Source organism: Ranitomeya variabilis, chromosome 4 (genome assembly GCF_051348905.1).
Source record: "Ranitomeya variabilis isolate aRanVar5 chromosome 4, aRanVar5.hap1, whole genome shotgun sequence".
Taxonomy (NCBI): domain Eukaryota; kingdom Metazoa; phylum Chordata; class Amphibia; order Anura; family Dendrobatidae; genus Ranitomeya; species Ranitomeya variabilis.
The window spans coordinates 123,666,590-123,685,003 of NC_135235.1; the positions used below are offsets into that span (position 1 = coordinate 123,666,590).

Consider the following 18,414-nt stretch of genomic DNA (forward strand, 5'->3'; position numbering starts at 1 on the left):
AATTTAATTCTTTTGCTTCTATTAACATTAAAAGGGATCTCCGTTACTAAACGAGTTAATCCTATGGTCCATGGTGGTGCACAAGAACAAACAAAAATCCCTATACACTCCTGCCAGACTCGTACTGCTCTGCTGCACTCCATACTGTGTCCCTCATCAATTTTCCGGCATCAAGTCAGCGCTGCAGCCAATCAATAGCTGCCGATTGGCTGCATCCTTCTCCTCCCTTTAGAACAGGAATAAAGTGGATTGAATGAAAGGCTGCAGTGATCAGCACCCACTGATTGGGTACAAAGCTCATGAGACACTCCTCCAAAGTACTGTATTTTATTTATTCTACTCGCTTATGATAACGCAATTAATTTTCACAGCACTTTACAGACATCACTGTCCCCATTAGTGTTCACAATCTAGATTCCTTATCAGTTTGTCTTTGGAGTGTGGGAGGCAATCGGAGAAGCTGGAGGAAACCCACACAAACATGGGGAGAACATACAAACTCCTTGCAGATGTTGTCCTTGGTGGGACTTGAACCCAAGATCCTAGGTCTACCAACGAACAGTGCTAACCACTGAGCCACCATACTTCCCCCTAAGGCTACTTTCACACTTGGGTCGGTACGGGCTCGTCGCAATGCGTCGGGCCGACGTACCAACGGAACCTGTGAAACTTACTGCAAGACGTGGGCAGCGGATGCAGTTTTACAACGCATCCGCTGCCCATTCTGCAGTCCGGGGAGCAGAGGACGGAGTTTCAGCTGCGCATGCGCAATCGAAAATGGCGGACATGACGCACAAAAAAAGTTACATGGAACGTTTTTTGTGCAGACGGTCCGCCAAAAAACACGGTCGCATCCGTTGCACGATGGATGCGACGTGTCGCAATGCGTCGCTAATGCAAGTGTATGGAGAAAAAAAAAAAAAAAAAAACCATCTTGCAGGATGCGTTTTTTCTCCAAAACGACGCATTGCGACGTGCGTCACACGACGCTAGTGTGAAAGTAGCCTAAACAGCAAATGCTAAAATATTACTCACGCGATTCATACAGTTTATTGATGGAGACCAATCTTATCCTCGATTTAAAGTGGCAGTCATTGTATCTATTACAATTAATTAGTATTCACAAGTTTATTTGGTATTCCAATTCCGGCCAAATATTGTCCTCATTAAAATGCATATTTCTTTTTCTTTTTCTACTGTTCTGTGGGTGAGGTGCTCATGAAATATGGATTTAAAGTGGTCTCCGGCCATTCGTATACGAGGTTAAAGCTCCAATGGTGAGGATTGCTTTTGAGCGACCTTGCCAACCTTTACTTGGCACAGCGACAGAAGTTACGTTTGGTTTTAGATGCAATTAAAGTTTAACAGCAAAAATGTGTCCCCTCAAAACTGGCCGATGTAGAAAATTAACTCAGGATTAAAGAAAAATGACCAGAAAATCCTGAATTTGACAAGAAATATGACTTACCTGAAAACTACCAACCATGGTGAGTCCAGCAGCACAGATCCATCCCAACACAAATGCTACAGTATTTAGCAAGGAGGGACCGTAACGTTCTATCACAAAGGCATATCTTAACAGCCCGATGAGCATCACTGCAAGGCAAGAATGCAAAGGTTACCCAAACATGGAAAATATGGTTTATACGGAAAGATGTCAGTCAAAATTAGTCTCAGTGTTAGGAGGCTAATCTCAGGAACACACATTACTAATTGTTCTTGGCACATTGTGTCATTTTAGTTTAGTTTTGAAGAAGAAAACTATGTTCACACTTGTTCTATGGAAATAATTGTTCTAAAGGTGAATCTGTCAGCAGGATTTTCACACACCAAACCATTTATAATTTGCACGTAGCTCTATCAAATATATATTCCAGAAATACAGTCACAAGGCCAGTCTTTCTCCATTACTGAAAAATCAGCATTTGGATCAATTTACAAATGAGACTAAATAACCATTTGTAAAGCTGAAGCCTCTGTCACTCCAGCTCTATTACCCACCCAGCCTCCTCCTGCTTGACTGACGGCTCCTTTGTCTGAAGTCACAGGTGCTGTCAATCAAGTAGGAGGAGGCGGCGCTGGGTGGGTAATAGAGCTGGAGGGACAGTCTTCAGATCTACAACTAGATCTTCAGCCTCATTTGCATATAAATTCAAACATTGATTTTTCAGAAACGGATTTAAAAAGGTATTACTGGACTGGTCATTGAAAGAGCAACATGAACATATACCGTACATTGTTTTACAGCCTTTAAACATTTAATATTGAGCTATAAAATCGTTTTTCTAACATCAAAATCCAACTAATGCTGTATATTTTCCATGAAACCATACCTCTATGAATATTTAACATGTCCATAATGGCATCATGGCCTTCCCCTTCACCACATTCAAAATAATGTTCTCTTACATTTATGTGCATCACAAGTCTAGGCGAGCACAAAAAAATATTTACGAAATCAACAGACTCGGAAAATCACCAAAAATCAGTGTTTACTATGGACGCACAAAGACGTGAATAATAATGTTACATACTAAAAAGAATAAGACAATAAGTCCTTATACCCCAGGCCGTATCTCGGCACAAGCCCTCCTTTGTATATATCCAGACTGCTGAAAACGTTTACTATAAACACGGACATTGTAGTATTTTCGCTGGGATACTTATGTCCTTTTAAGATTAAAGTGCAGGTCCAGAGACCTTCAGATTCTGGGACTCCGAGTTCAAACCGATCTATTAGTTTGTGTTCCGTGCAGTGATGTCCCAGGATGACACCTGTGTTACCAACTGAAACGGAATGGTCGCCAGTGAACTACAGATGTAAGCTATAAGAGTTCTCTAACTTATTCAGAACAATACAAATAAAAGCTCGCATGCTACAAATGACGGAGAATATCTGTCTGGGGGAAATCTCTGCATAGTGAAAGGGGGATTGTTCAGCTAGGGAGAATGGTTTTGATCATTTTCTCTTCTGTATGTAATCGTCTTAAAAAGGAAGCCATAACCAAAAAATTACTATAATGTCTGGCAATGTTTGTTTCTTTCCCCATATCTCAATTTATATTAAAATAAAAATGATCAATCTTGCACTTTTTTTTTACTAACCCACTGTTTCAGGAAACAAAACATGTACAGAGCTAATATGAACAGTGAACAGACCCCGAGCTCATCTGTCCATGGAATAATCTAATTAGCATGTGCAGAGGTTACAACCGGGGGGGGGGGGGGGAATTTTTTTTTTTCCTGGATAACCTCCACGCTACTGTGCAAATAAACGTCCTGGCAGGTTGAAGTTAAAACGTCCTCAGGAGATGATAGTTTATGTAATCTCCTGAGGAAGAGGTCTTTTGACTTCGAAACACATTGAGTATCTGAGTAAAGGTACCGTCACACTCAGCAACTTTGCAAAGAGAACGACAACAATCCGTGACGTTGCAGCGTCCTGGATAGCGATCTCGTCGTGTTTGACACGCAGCAGCGATCTAGATCCCGCTGTGCCATCGCTGGTCGGAGCTAGAAGTCCAGAACTTTATTTCGTCGCCAGGTCGGCGTGTATCGTCATGTTTGACATCAAAAGCAACGACACCAGCAACGAGCATAGGGGGCGTCGCAGCGTCTCCTTCTGGCCAGTCGGTACACTCCGGCTGTTTGACATGGAGCTAACAACCAGCGAGAACGAGAAGTGAGTCGCCGTTAGGTCACTGGATCGCTCCTGCATCGTTCTGGAGTTGCTGTGTTTGACGTCTCTACAGCGACCTAAACAGCGACGCTCCAGTGATCTAGTTTAGGTCGGCTCGTTGTCTATATCGCCGCAGCGTCGCTGAGTGTGACGGTACCTTAAACCAGCAGGCTTTAACTTATACCTGCCTGGACGTTTATTTGCACAGTAGCGCGGAGGTTATCTAAGGAAAAAAAAATGAAAAATTCCCTGGTTGTTATGTTGATAGGTCACTAGTTTGACCCGTGGATCTGCAGCAACTGTTGACCTACATGACTATTGTCAAGACACATCAGGTGAGTGCAATCTAATCGTGTGTCTTGATATCTCCATGGGATAAGACCCTATTTGCGCTTCATTTCTCCTAGAGTATTGGTACTACATGTGCAAAGGTTATTATAAAATGAATACTGCTGGAGATAGGTCTTATCTGAGAAAATTGGGGTTAATACAATTAGATTGTGCTCACTAGATAAAGCTATTATAGCATGTAAGATTATCCGCTGCAGCAGATCCACAAGTGACCAGACCGTAGAAAAACAAATGGGTAAGCGTGGAAATAATCTGTGCTGCCGAATAACTGAAGGCCCGGACGGGTTCTGTGGTACTTCCAGATGAAGAGGTCATAGAACGTCGAAATGCTTCAGTTATTCGGCAGCACAGATTATTTCCACGCTTACCCATTTGTTTTTCTAAGGTTACTATAAAGGCAGGGGGAGCAGGGTCCGCTGTGATATCACCTATTGTGATTGGGGGATCCTGTGTTATCTGCAGTGTGTACAATATTTGCTTATCACTGTTATCCTGTCTATGATAAGGAAACTGCTGTAAACGCTTTCCTGAAAAAAAAAAAAAAAAAAAAGTGTATGAGTATAAAAACCTTCCCAATGAACAGTGCAAAAATTGCAGATTTAAAAAAAATAAAAAAAAAACCCACTGCTAAACATGTAAAAAATGCAAACAAAATCCTTATTTAAATTTAATGTGATGATAGCTTCCCTTGAAACATCTGCCAACTCTTCTACATTATCTACAGCACATTGTCTTTATGTCAAACTAGATTTGGAAACCAGTGACCCCTGTGACTGTCATAACATCCAATACGGTTGAATGGTCTGTTAATCATTGTGAAAAACAATGGCAAAATCAGAGTGTAATCCTATATGAAATATTACCTGCATTAGATTATAAAGGTCATTTAGAATCGGGAGGGGGGAAAAAAAAAAAAAAACACACACAAACAACTGATGAAATCATAGCCACGAATCTGGTGGCAATTTCCATCAATGTAAGCCTCACAGCCAGGTGATGAGAGTCAAAAACTAATCAATCCCAAAGTACTGGTAATTTTTTAGCATTTTTTTTTTCCCCACTAATTTCAGAAATTAACAAAATAACGTCCGAGAATGATGGGGACAGCAGAGAACAGCACCTGGGTACCTCCAGTTCCATAAACTTTGAACAGAGTGGCATTCAACATGTGTGACTGTAGCTCAATGAGAATAGTGGACATGGGACCAAGGCCACCTTCAGGTTTATGGGGGCTCTTCACCACAGTCCTAATGGACCCCTCCTTGGTTCCCAATTTTCCACATTACATTCCAACAGCTATAATTTTTTTAGATTTCATTGACAAAAGGTTTGAGAGCTTTTTATTTATTTATTTTTTTTAAAGACTATTGTAGTTTTGAGCAACAGCTATAATTATACAGAATTCTGAAAACCAGGAAAAAAAAAATAATAATAATTCACCACCGTTTTTTGGATTGTTTTTCCAAAGTTCACTTTATGGTAAAATTGCAATAGTGGCCTCATCCTACAGGCCCTACGCTCAATTCAGGGGTTGGGCTAGTTCCTACCTGATGTGAAGTGAATGCTCTCACCGGCTCAGATTAGCAGAACGAGCTGGCAACATGGCACACAGTGTAGGTGCAGACAATCAGTAAACGCTGGCGGTTGGATGCTGCGTATTAGTGCAGCATCATCCAGATGTTACAGCATAGTGGATGGGATTTAAAGAAATCCCATGCCCATTATGCATCCAGAGATGGCCACGGCTAACCCGCGGAGATGGACATGCAGAGCGTCTTTCCAGACTGCAGTATGTCTATTTCTCTAGTCTCCGCAAGGGGAATTTCACCCATACAATGTATTGGACGCGGTAGATCTGCACGGTGAACACATGGGTACACCTGTGTTCAACAGACGGCAGCGCTTTGGACGTAGAAGACATGTGCTGCGTTCAAAGCACTGCTACTTCTGGATGATTGTGTTGTACAAGTACCTGGCATGCAGAGATCAGCACAGCCCCACTAAGTGATGTCATTTGCGGGGGCTGTGCAGGTCTCTTACCACACACACACACACACTCTAACAATGCTGTCTGTTACCAGCTTGTTACTGCTGACCTGAGTGGATCTGGGATTCTCAAATGACGTGTCATCAAAAAGTATTAAAAAAAAAAAAAAAAAAAAAAAGGGAGGTCGTGAAGTTAGGAAATGCTAAGGGTTTTTAAATTCAAGTATATTAGAAAATAGCTTAGATTATGGCACTAAATAGATAGCGATTTAGGCTGAAGATTACCGCAAGTTGTATTCCAAACTACCCCTTTAAATCTTGGCACAGAGCACTGGGTTGAATCCCCATGCTTAGGTAGGGCTTAAACCTGTGCTTTTTATTCCTTGAAAGCACTGTGGCTACGCTGGTGTCGCTGGTGTCGAACAGAGCCGTTTACTCGTGCATGAACATTGGATAAAAAGACGACACCCGGCATGGAGAAGAAGCCTTCAGCACTGTTGGCACAGAGGAATACGACTAGAACAAATCTGTCTTCTATATTCTGACAACCTCATATATACTGTATGTGTGGATTCAGACAGACTAATACACATAAAACATTGCTTCCAACGAACAGGGGTGATTAAAGGAACTCTGGTATATGCGTAAAGTAAACCTAACTGTCCACCAGTCTTACCCAATACCACGTCATATATTAGCGGACCACTTCCTTCCTCATATTTCTTAAGAAGCCTATGGAATATCACAATATATTGCTCTAAAAAAGAACACTATGAAGCAGACATGATGTATGCAACATGACCACAGGGAAAACTAGCAGAGGACAATTTACATTAAATTATTAATGACGATGCTCAGACTCAGCCTATATCAATTGGGGAAGGACAAAAAAGTCCCCAGTCTAATATGGCATTATGTAGATAAGAAAAATCGTAAGTGTTCAACCAAAAATACTGTTCAGGAAGTGAAAAATCTAGAATAAAAAAGCCGCTGTGGAGCAACATAAAATGACAGTTTGTAGATTTCTCATCTGTATCCCCGGCCATGGTCACTGCAGATTCTCTGCAGGATGTGGAAGAAAATTTGTAAAATCTTATTCAGCTGGAACTGCCCACAATAAGTTTTTTAGAATACGTATTTTTCCTGGGTGAAACACACAGCATCTTACAGCTCTAGCACAGTGGATGGGATTTATAGACCTCTCCTGCCCACCGTGCTTTTTTCCCCCTCAGCGTAAGTGACCTGCGGGTTTTAAATCCGCAGCATAACAATTTTCTCTTGGGGGCAGACCGAGTTGTGTGTGGAATGTCCCCATAGACTTGCATTAGACAAAGGGAAAAAAAAAATAAAAAAAAATAAAAGGTATATGCATTTTAAATAAGTTTCCACAACAGAAATGCATCAAAACACAAGTAATCCGCACCTGAATCGGTCAATAAAGCATTGCCAAAGCCAAATACCAGGAAGTATCGAACACAAAGCACGACACCATGAAGAGACAAGAAACAGCAGCTTCATAAATACATATAAAAAAAAAAAAAGAACGCAAGTAACCCAATTTACATACTAAGTGCAGAAATAGGGCACCTATCAAAAACTCACCAGGAGCTCATCTTGGGAACATAGCCCAATGGCACGTCTACATGAACAGTCATTTCCAGATTATCATAAGGAATGGAGAAGAATATTGTTTGGTAAAAAATAAAGGAAAATATACGAAATTAAACACATCTTGCAATCCTATGGGGAAAAAGTTATCAACCACGTAGAAGAAAATCAGAATGTCTAATGACATTTAGAAACAAATCAAATAAGTCTACTCAGTTTAATAAAGTACAGAATACAATAGCAAGGCAAACTCCTGGGACTTTTCTGCTGTCTGCGCTGAACACTAGAATAGACGATAGCCGGTGTGGCTCAATCATGGACGCTTGTGGTTGACACCATTACGGAGGAAGGATTTCCTTTTTTCAAGAGACAAGAAAAATGCAACATAATTCTTCCCCTTTTGCACCAAGAATTGGGAGATACGCAAAAACCTAACATATTCATTATAATGTGCATGAAGATTTTGCTCCTGAAGGCACGTTTCTGCTTTTTATACCATGGAAGAAAGTTGTCAGTCAAACTAGTCTTCATGTATGTCTGGGCCCACTGCAACAGTTTCTGCTTGTGAACACTGTTTAGGGGTGGCCGAATAGTAGGTTTATGAACATTATGAAGGATCGTACACCTTGAGGTTCAAGGGACTCCAGAGGCACCAGCAGCTTCAAATATCTGTTTGCTGGTTTGTAATGGCTTTTTAGCAGCTGCTCTCTTAATCCGATGAACTTGCCTGTCAGAAATCTTCCTCATTATGCCTTTATCTGCACAAACACGTCTGTGCTCAGATTCAGCCACAAATCTCTTAACAGTACGATAATCATGCTTAAGTTTTCAGGAAGTATCTAAGGTTTTCATCCCTTGACCAAAGCATTGCACTATTTGATGCTTTTCGGCAGCAGAGAGATCCTTTTTCTTTCCCATGTTACTTGAAAACTGTAGCCTGCTTAATAATGTGGAACATCTTTTTTAAGTAGTTTTCCTTTAATTAGAATCACCTGGAAAACTAATTATCACATGTATTTAAGATTGATTTCAGTGATCCATTGAGCCCTGAGACACAATACCATCCACAAGTTTATTTGAAAAACAAAACAATTAAATCTTTATGACACTTAAATCTAATTGGCATAATAATTTGGAACACGGTAGAGTTATAGACTTGTTTTCTTTGCATTATTTGAGGTCTGAAAGCACTTTTTTTTTTTTTTTGACCATTTTTCTTTGCCAGAAAAAAAAAAAATACAAAATTTATTGCTTGGAAATTCGGAGACCTTGTCAGAAGTCTATAGACTAAAAGAACAATTTACATGTTACCCAAAAATATACTTATAAAGTGAAAAATCAGACAAACTGAACATTATGCAGTGGTCGCTTAAGTTTTCCAGAGATCGATATAGATATATATAGTATTATAATGTATATGTTAGATGACATCTGAGTGCAGTCTGATGCCCCCATGGACTTGTCTGGGTGCATATGATCCAATCATCAGATGCACATGCATGCTGCTGCAATTGTTTACTCAAGCCGAATAAGCATGAGAAGAAAAAAAATAAATAAAAAAAAAATTTAAAATTGCAGATCTGCATTACCCATAGTGTATCCCTGCGCCCAGCGTTATCTGATAAAACATATTATACGCTTGTGTGAGCGAGCCCTTTAAGAAATGTTTGACGGCATCCTCTACTCTTATATACTATACTCTCATATGGTATTGTGTTAACTAATTTTTCCCACTTTAATTGTGGGAGGTCTCAACTCCCCCCACCCCCACTCAATCTCAGTGCTATTGCCCTCCTGGCAAGGAACGGAGTCTCATGGATAAATATTTTATCATAATGCGGCCATACTTTCATCCACAACTCCCAAGACGCAGGGTTCTGGAACACATTCAACTGGAGCTCCATTGATTTGTGTTACGTGCTCATTACTTCCCCCAATATCGTCGTATGACCCCACAATTACAAATAAGATGCCCAAAGTCTGCACCTAAGGTCGCAGTCAGACGACCGTACACAGACTGATCGCATCGCAATCCTCGGACTGGCGGTCTGCTCTCCTCACCCAGTCCAAGGGCTGCGATGTGATGTCCTCAGTGATATACAGCCGTCTGACTGTGCCCCAAGTCACACCATCTCAGGCAACCTACGGAGGGTTAAATAAGTGACAAAATATATACAACTGTAGTAGCTTATTCTTTGCCTTTGGTGATACTACAGTATGAGCTTCTACAGCATAATTCCAATGTTCTGTCAATGAAGGATTAATTGATGTCATTTAAAGCAACCAAAACCAGGTTATAAAAAAACAAAACAAAACAAAAGAAAAACAAAATTATACTTCATTAAACATAAGCATAACTGTAATTTTAATTTGCATTTCCTAAATCATAATACAATGAAAATAAGCAACTTTAAAAGGGAATCTATCAGTAGAATTTCAACCGCCAAACTATTTACGGTATATGCATATGACGAGTTTTCAAACACTTGTCCAGTGATACCTTTACCTAGACAGTCCGTTTCTCTATTACTGAGGAATCAGCATTTGTAATGGATTTGCAAAAGTGACTTAGCCATTTGTAGATCGGAAGCCTCTGTCACTCCAGTTCAATTGGGATCATGAAGGGAAAACGCTATTTTGGGTCCGTCTAGATCAGTGATGGCGAACCTATGACACGCGTGTCAGTGCTGACACGCGTAGTCATTTTCAGTGACACGCGGCCACCGGCCGCGGCCCCATAGAAATTGCATCCTTAAATTGCATGGCAAGCCGTTCCGATTTTTTATCGGATCGGATGCCATGCAGGAGGCCTGTAGGTCCAAACAACAGAGCTCAGGCGCAGAGCGTCTAGGCCTGGGACTTCCGGTAGACCCGGCGCAGCTCCCGGAAGTCCCAGGCCTAGACGCTCTGCGCCGGAGCTCTGTTGTTTGGGCGGCATTGCGCTGCTCCCTGCTGTGCCGGCCGGAAGTTCGGGCCTACCGGAAGTCCCAGGCCTAGACGCTCTGCCGCTTGGGACGCACTTCTTAGGCCTGAGGTGATCGCTGTCTGCAGGCCCTGTGATCGCTGTCTGCAGGCCCTGTGATCGCTGTCTGCAGGCCCTGTGATCGCTGTCTGCAGGCCCTGTGATTGCTGTCTGCAGGCCCTGTGATTGCTGTCTGCAGGCCCTGTGATTGCTGTCTGCAGGCCCTGTGATTGCTGTCTGCAGGCCCTGTGATTGCTGTCTGCAGGCCCTGTGATTGCTGTCTGCAGGCCCTGTGATTGCTGTCTGGAGGCCCTGTGATTGCTGTCTGCAGGCCCTGTGATTGCTGTCTGCAGGCCCTGTGATTGCTGTCTGGAGGCCCTGTGATTGCTGTCTGGAGGCCCTGTGACTACTACAGCAACCATCATCCAGTGAACTGTGGGGTGTCATTGGCCATTACTGAGATAAGTGAGGGGGAGGCTGGAAGAGGCCTGTGCTATGGGTGCCGTTTCCCGCCATTAGGAACGCCATCTTGCAGCATAGTACAGACTCCTTTTCACCACCATTACACGTGCCATCATATGGTCAGTTAGGTTAGTTAACCCCTAATTGCCTGCAGGGCTAACTATAAGGCCATGTGCACATGTTCAGGATTTTTAGCGTTTTTTTCGCTATAAAAACGTGATAAAAATGCGAAAAAAACGCTAACATATGCCTCCTATTATTTACAGTGTATTCCGCATTTTTTGTGCAAATGTTGCGATTTTTTCCGCGAAAAAATCGCATCGCGGAAAAAAAAGCAACATGTTCATTAAAAATGCGGAATTGCGGGGATTCCGCACACCTAGGGGTCCATTGATCTGCTTACTTCCCGCACGGGGCTGTGCACACCATGCGGGAAGTAAGCAGATTATGTGCGGTTGGTACCCAGGGTGGAGGAGAGGAGACTCTCCTCCACGCACTGGGCACCATATAAGTGGTCAAAAATAAAGAATTAAAATAAAAAATAGTCCTATACTCACCCTCGATGTCTTCCCGCCTCTCAGCTGCGCGCACACCATCTATACGGAACGGACGCCGGTGAGGATATCAGCTGTCTGCGGGTGAGTATAAGCATTTTTTTTATTTTTTTTATTATTTTTAAACATTCTATCTTTTACTATAGATGCTGCATAAGCTGCATCTATAGTAAAAAGATGGTCACACTTGTCAAACACTATGTTTGACAAGTGTGACCAACCTGTCAGTCAGTTTTCCAAGCGATGCTACAGATCGCTTGGAAAACTTTAGCATTCTGCAAGCTAATTACGCTTGCAGAATGCTAAAAAAACGCGAAAAAAAACGTAAAAAAAAAAATGCGGATTTCTTGCAGAAAATTTCCGGTTTTCTTCAGGAAATTTCTGCAAGAAATCCGCAACGTGTGCACATACCCTAAATCTTCTCTCACTGCCCCTCTCATGGAGAAGCCACAATGGCGAACCTGTGGCAGTCCAGCTGTTGCAAAACTACAATTCCCATCATGCCTGGCCATTCAAAGCAAAAGCTTTGGCTGTGAAGTCATGATGGGAATTGTAGTTTTGCAACAGCTGGAGTGCCACAGGTTCGCCATCACTGGAAGAATTCCCCCTCCCCCTCACTTATCTTAGTTCACGGCACCCCACACAAGTTAAATAATAGCAAGACCAACAAAAGAAAGCAACTGACAGATGAACAAAGAATTCACTAAGCAGGTAAGTTAATTATAATTATACATATTTGTTATTTAAACTATACATGTCGCAAAATTATGTTTTTTTTTTTATCAAGGTGACACACCACCCAAGTTATGTTCGGTTTTTTGGCGAATTTTGACACACCAAGCTCAAAAGGTTGCCCATCACTGGTCTAGATCATGCATTATAATTGTACATATACCCCAATCCCTACATAATTCCACATCCCTTGGTTGAACTTTATGAAAATAATGTCTTTTTCAATTGTACTGTCTTAATTAGTGATGAGCGAATACACTCGTTACTCGAGATTTCCAGAGCACGCTCGGGTGACCTCCAAGTATTTTTTAGTGCTCGGAGTTTTAGTTTATCGCCACAGCTAAATTTACATCTGATAGCCAGCATAAGTACATGTGGGGGTTGCCTGGTTGCCCGCCCGCGTGAGTATAATCTAACCTCTTTTTCTCATCTTTTAGGATACATCGGGGGCTTATCTACAGCATTACAGAATGCTGTAGATAAGCCCCTGATGCTGGTGGGCTTAGCTCACCCTCGATTTTGGGGGTGACAGGTTCCCTTTAAATACTGTAGTGTAGCAATAAATACCCCATGCAGAGCAATATACCACAGTACAGCAATGCCTCTCAAGCAGCGCTAAATGGTGTTTCAATAAATCCCTCCCAAGCAGCGCCATATACCACAGAATCGCAATAAATATCCAAGCAGCGCTAAATGCCACAGTTAAGCAATAAATAACTCCCAAGCATTGCCAACAGTGTAGAAATAAATCCCTCCCAAGCGGTGCAATAATAAACACCTCCCAGGCTGTGCTAAATGCCACAGTGAAGCGATAAATACCTCCCAAGCAGTGCCAAATATCAGTGTGGTACGTACAGCATACATCCCCAGCTGCACCAAAACATTCCGTAGTGCAGCACTAAATATCTTCCTTAAGAGGCAAATACAAGAGCGTAACAATACATCTCCAGAACAGCTGAACACTGCAGTGCAGCACCGAATAACATCCCAAAATTGCCAAAAACTGAATGACCAAGTACCTGCCAAGTAGTGCCAAATGCCTCAATGCACCATTGTCCCTCTTCCCACTCATCCAACACTGGTGTCATCATTGCCCCCTTTTCCACCTCTCCCACGCTGGAAATGCACAACGCAATTCCATAATGTCACGAGTGTGTCACGTCATCCTGGGAGATCTGGGGGTAGAATATCACTGCATATTGTGAATCACAGCTCTTCCATTAGGCCTGTGTATTTGGATCCCATATTAAATTAATTTGGTTTCCTTTGGTAACGACCATGCTGGTCAGAAACATGTAGCACCATTTCAGCTGCTTCTGATCTGGTCATTAACTCTTCCTATAAAACCTGGCCAGACTGTCGTGCCGGTGAAAGTTCTGATTCCTTGCTTTTAGGAGACAATGTCCTGAATAGGAGTTTGTTGTTGCTATTGGAGATTTGTCTTCCTGTTCTGTGTGCTAAAGCTAAGTAGTTGAAGTTTGGAGTTGTGGTGTTCTGTAGGTTGCTGTTGCACTTTGTTTATCTCCTGTTCCCTTTTACCATTTAGTTTATTCCTCCCAGTCCCTATCCTCCCCCTATTGTTGGCTAGTTTTTTGTATGATAGGTTTTCTGTTATCCCCGTTTTGGTGTCTGGTTTACCTTTAATTTCTGTCCCATGTCTCATGGGGTGGGAATGGAACAAATTAGGGTTTTTACAGGAGCATAATAAAGGTCAGAGACACTGGCCTCTCTACCTTTAAGAGTACCCCCGGACACAGGGATAGTTAGGGTCCCAGCTCCAGGGACAGTTTGAGGCCCCTCTTCCTTACTGAAGACCATCATGTGGGACACAATTGTTGATTCTACAGAAGAGTTCCACTCTAAGAAATTTCAAGGTGCACGCTGTGTCAGGCTTCAGCCTATCAGTCCCCCAACAATCCACATAGTCAAAGTATTCTGTCAGGTGAAGACTTAAAGCAACGACTATTACTACATTCTTCATGATTATCGGAAATGTTCCATGTATATGTAATAAGGCAACTTTTTTCACTTCTGGAGTGTGGAGGATATGTGGATTTATTGCCTTTCCAGCACCCCCACACACAACACCACTCCTCCACACTTGTAGCAATATTGTCCTCTTTTCACCCACCCCTGCTGGTAGCACTTTCACCCCTCTGCCCCACTAGCATTTGCACTGCTCCCTTTTCACCACTGGCAGTAAAACGTAACCCTAAACTAGCATTCCCCCACCAGCAGCAATAGTTTCTTTACTTCTGCACTGGAGCATGTGATTGGAGGAAGTGCGAGAAGGAGGTACAGTGCACAAGGAGAGCCTGACCAGCTCCTCTCTGATGAAGCCATTACAGGTCCTTCTCCTCAGACTGCACGGACAATGCAGGGATAGCATTATGAGTCCAGTCTCAACCTTCCCTGTGTAGGCCAACGGGGAATCTGCCCAGCACTCCGGGCCTGATGGAGATGCCTCTTTTTAGAAATTCTTTGAAACTATCAATAATTGAGGTACACACTTCTAGGCAAATTGAGAGGAATTGCATAACTGCAGCCCACCTGTATAAAAAGGGATATTGGGTGGTGCTTAGGTGTATAGCTCCTGATGGCTTATTTTTCTTAGGACATCTGTTCTGGTGCCACACTTTCTGCATTATCATAAATGGACAGTATTTTTAATAGCTTATCAGAGACCACCACTATGTTACCCTGTAAATTACAATTCAACAATAATTAACCCATTAGTGTTGTGCCTTACATGTTCTCATCTAATAGACACCAGGAGGCTATGACAATGGGCCCTCTCCATCCGCAGTCTAATCAGCGTCAGACATACCATAATATATTTTATATTCACATTTCAGCAGAAAACATGCCATACACTTACCGTATTTATTTTTTTTATTTTTTATTTTTTTTACAAGTATTCTGTGAACTTTCCTATTTTCTCCTAAAGTGAACCTGACCGCTGAAACATGCTTCCTCAATACGTAGGCAGCATGCATCAGGCACTGGCTGTATGTTGTCGGTCAGGTACCTTTGACTGCAGAGCGCTACAGCATTTCAGAAAAACTAAAACTTTAAAAGCATTCGAGAAACGTAGCCGAATGGGAGACTAGTCAGGCAGGCGAGCCCTCAGCGGCATTTCCCTGCCCGCTGCCCTGGGTTGACCGGTCTCTGCCTACTTGCACATATAGGCAGAGACCTGTCAATCTAGGGCAGCAGGTGGGGAGAAGCCGTGGAGGACTCATCTGACTAGTCACAGGGCTGCTTTGTCCCCCAGTGATTTTTTTAAGTAGTTTTTTCTAAGAAACTCTGCAGCGCTCCAGAGTCAATACATACCTGTGATTCTGCAGCCAGTGCCTGATGCATGCAGCCCATAGATTGGGCAGCATGTATGAGATGTCAGGTTCACTTTAAAAGGGAGCCTGTCAGGTCCCCCATGACCTTCAACCCAGCACCATTCACATATGTATCAATTCCCTGCCTAACCATCCCTGTATAACATTTTTTTGGTAAAAATTAGGTTTAAAAAGGCATTTATATTGTCCCTGTTTTCTAAGGCTAGGTTCACATTAGCGTTCGGCTGAGCAGCGGAGGGCTGCGTACTTCCTTCGTTAAGCTCCGCTTACTTCCGCACTTCCATACCTATCTTTAACATTGGGTACACAGGACATGCGGATGTGTTTTGACGCGCCCGCCGACCGCACGGGGACGCAACAGGTTTAGCTGAATGCTAATGTGAACCTAACTTAAGTTTTTTAGGGTTTTGACTAGTTGACGGGGTATTAGTCCTCTTTCCATGTTAACACGCCCCTGAGGCGATGATGATGTAATTTGCATGAGCTGTCATCGCCGGCCCCTGCAAATCTGGCGAATGTGTGGCACTCATTTTGGCAGGGTCACTGAAGCCGGGTGTACGCTTTCAATCTTCAGGAGGCGCACTGCGCCTGATTGGGAGTTCAGAAGATGGCTTCCGGTCATGCGTATTGCGCCTCTGAAGCCGGAGAACAGTACACCTAGCTTCCGAGGTGCACTGTGCGTGACCAGAAGTTCAGAAGATGGCCACCCATCATCCGCATTGTGCCTCTGAAGCCAGAGGACCGTACACCTAGTTTATGAGGCGCACTGTGCATGACCGGAAGTTCAGAAGATGGCGTCCGGTCATGCATAATGCACCTCTGAAGCCAGGAAGCAAACACCCAGCTGTATTGCAGGGATGCCGTCGGAATGTACAGCTGGTGTGCGCGAGATTTGCAGGGGTTGGCAATGAAGACAGCTCCTGCAAATCAGGTTATGACACCCACAGGGGCGTAATAACATGGAAAGAGGGCTGATTAGTCTGGGGGACACTAACGCCCAATTGACTAGTCAAAGGCCTAATTAGCACAGAAAACGGGGACAAAAATGCTTTTTTAAACCTAATTTTTACCTAAAAATATTTTATAGGGCTGGTTAGGCAGGGAAGTTACTGATACATAAGTGAATGGTGCAGGGTTGGAGGGCATCGGAGACCTGACTGGTTTCATTTAAATCTTGGTAATAATTGTAAGACTGTGCCTTACGATGATGTCATACACCCTGTACATTACCACACTGAACATTACTAGATTTTGGAACACATCCACTTACCCATGAATGCTCCTAAGCTGCATATAAGGCTGAAGAAACAGCTCTCTGGAGGAAGGTTTCCACATTTGCTGGAAGAAAGGAAAAAACAGCAGTTTAATGAATGTTAATAGGTTTCTGACAGCAGCAGCATGGAATTTTTCTGACAATAAGTCTTTGGTTTCAAGATTACCGTAAGTAAATGTTCACATATTACAAGTCCACTGCTGCAAATCATTGTAATACAAGTTACAGCAAGATCCTTGATATCCACTGTAATCAGATTCTTATTCAAGTCAAAATTCTTTGTTCTGCACTTTTGATTTAGGCACATTAAATTAATATACTATGACACCTTGCCAAAAACAACTGCAGACTGCACAGGATTTTCTGCAAGATCCAGAAACAGTAGAGATCTTCCAGTGAACAATATATTTGGTCTGCAGAAAGCCCCCTGAGGGTGGTACTTGGTAAAGGAGGAGAGATTACTAAGGGGGCATGCCCCTGTTGGGAAAAAGCCTGTGCTGCAGCCAGTTGTCCTACAGCTAGACACATAACAGTAGACATCTTCCAGCGAACATAATATTTGGTCTGCAGACCCCCGAGGGAGGTACTTGGTAAAGGAGGAGAGCACTAAGGGGGCATGCTCCTGTTGGGAAAAAGCCTGTGCTGCAGCCAGTTGTCCTACAGCTAGACACATTGCACAACTCCGGCCATGCTGATCTACGTCAAATGGGATTCTGTCAGATAATTCATGGTGGGCGAACCACTAGAAGAATGAATCAGACACTGGCTGCATTTTTGTAGCCGCGTATGTTTTCATTTAAACAGCTACAGCGCTTCAGAGAAAACATTGTAAAGCCATCCTGGGACGCATCTCGGAAGACTACTAAGAGACTGATCCCCCGTCTATTTTTCCTCCTCACCCCAGCACCCAAGACTTCATCCTCACCCTACCACCCAAGACTTCAAGTCTCTCAACACCTAACTATAGGGGGAGACATTTAAGTCACAGGTAGTTAGAACCTGCAGGGGACCTATCTTGGACTAGTTATCGGAGATGCAAAGTCCCCGGCCGACTTTTCAAAGTGTTGTGTGAGACATCCCCTCAAATGCTATGTAGCGTTTCCAAATAAAATACTTTGCTGAAATAACATTCAAGGTCGGAGTCAAGCTTCCTGGTGTTTCAGGTAGCACAAATCTGGTGAGATGTTTCATTTAAAGGGAATCTGTCACCAGGTTTTTGCTATCCAATCGGAGAGCAGCATAATGTAGAGACAGACCAAGATTACTTGTCTGTGTTTGGCCATTTCAATAAAATCGATGTGTTATCAGCAGGAGATTATCACTACAGGACTAGGTGTCTTGTGCCTCTTAGTCCTGCTGCTCTGTGTAACCCCGCCCCACCGATTGGCAGCTTTCGGTGTACACTGTGCATGGGCACAAATCAGTGGTGTGGGCGGGGTTATACAGGGCTCAGC

General features: G+C 42.9%; 1 protein-coding gene across 1 annotated transcript in view; it reads right to left on the reverse strand.

Moving 5' to 3' along the window:
* Nucleotides 1-18,414, reverse strand: part of LOC143770023 (transmembrane protein 150A-like) — a 176,067-nt gene that overhangs the window by 29,239 nt on the left and 128,414 nt on the right. Inside the window, exons 4-5 of the mRNA XM_077259196.1 lie at nucleotides 16,958-17,025; nucleotides 1,469-1,596 (exon numbers count right to left, since the gene is read on the reverse strand). Of these exons, the coding sequence (XP_077115311.1) occupies nucleotides 1,469-1,596; nucleotides 16,958-17,025 (196 nt within the window). The remainder of the gene's footprint in view (nucleotides 1-1,468; nucleotides 1,597-16,957; nucleotides 17,026-18,414) is intronic.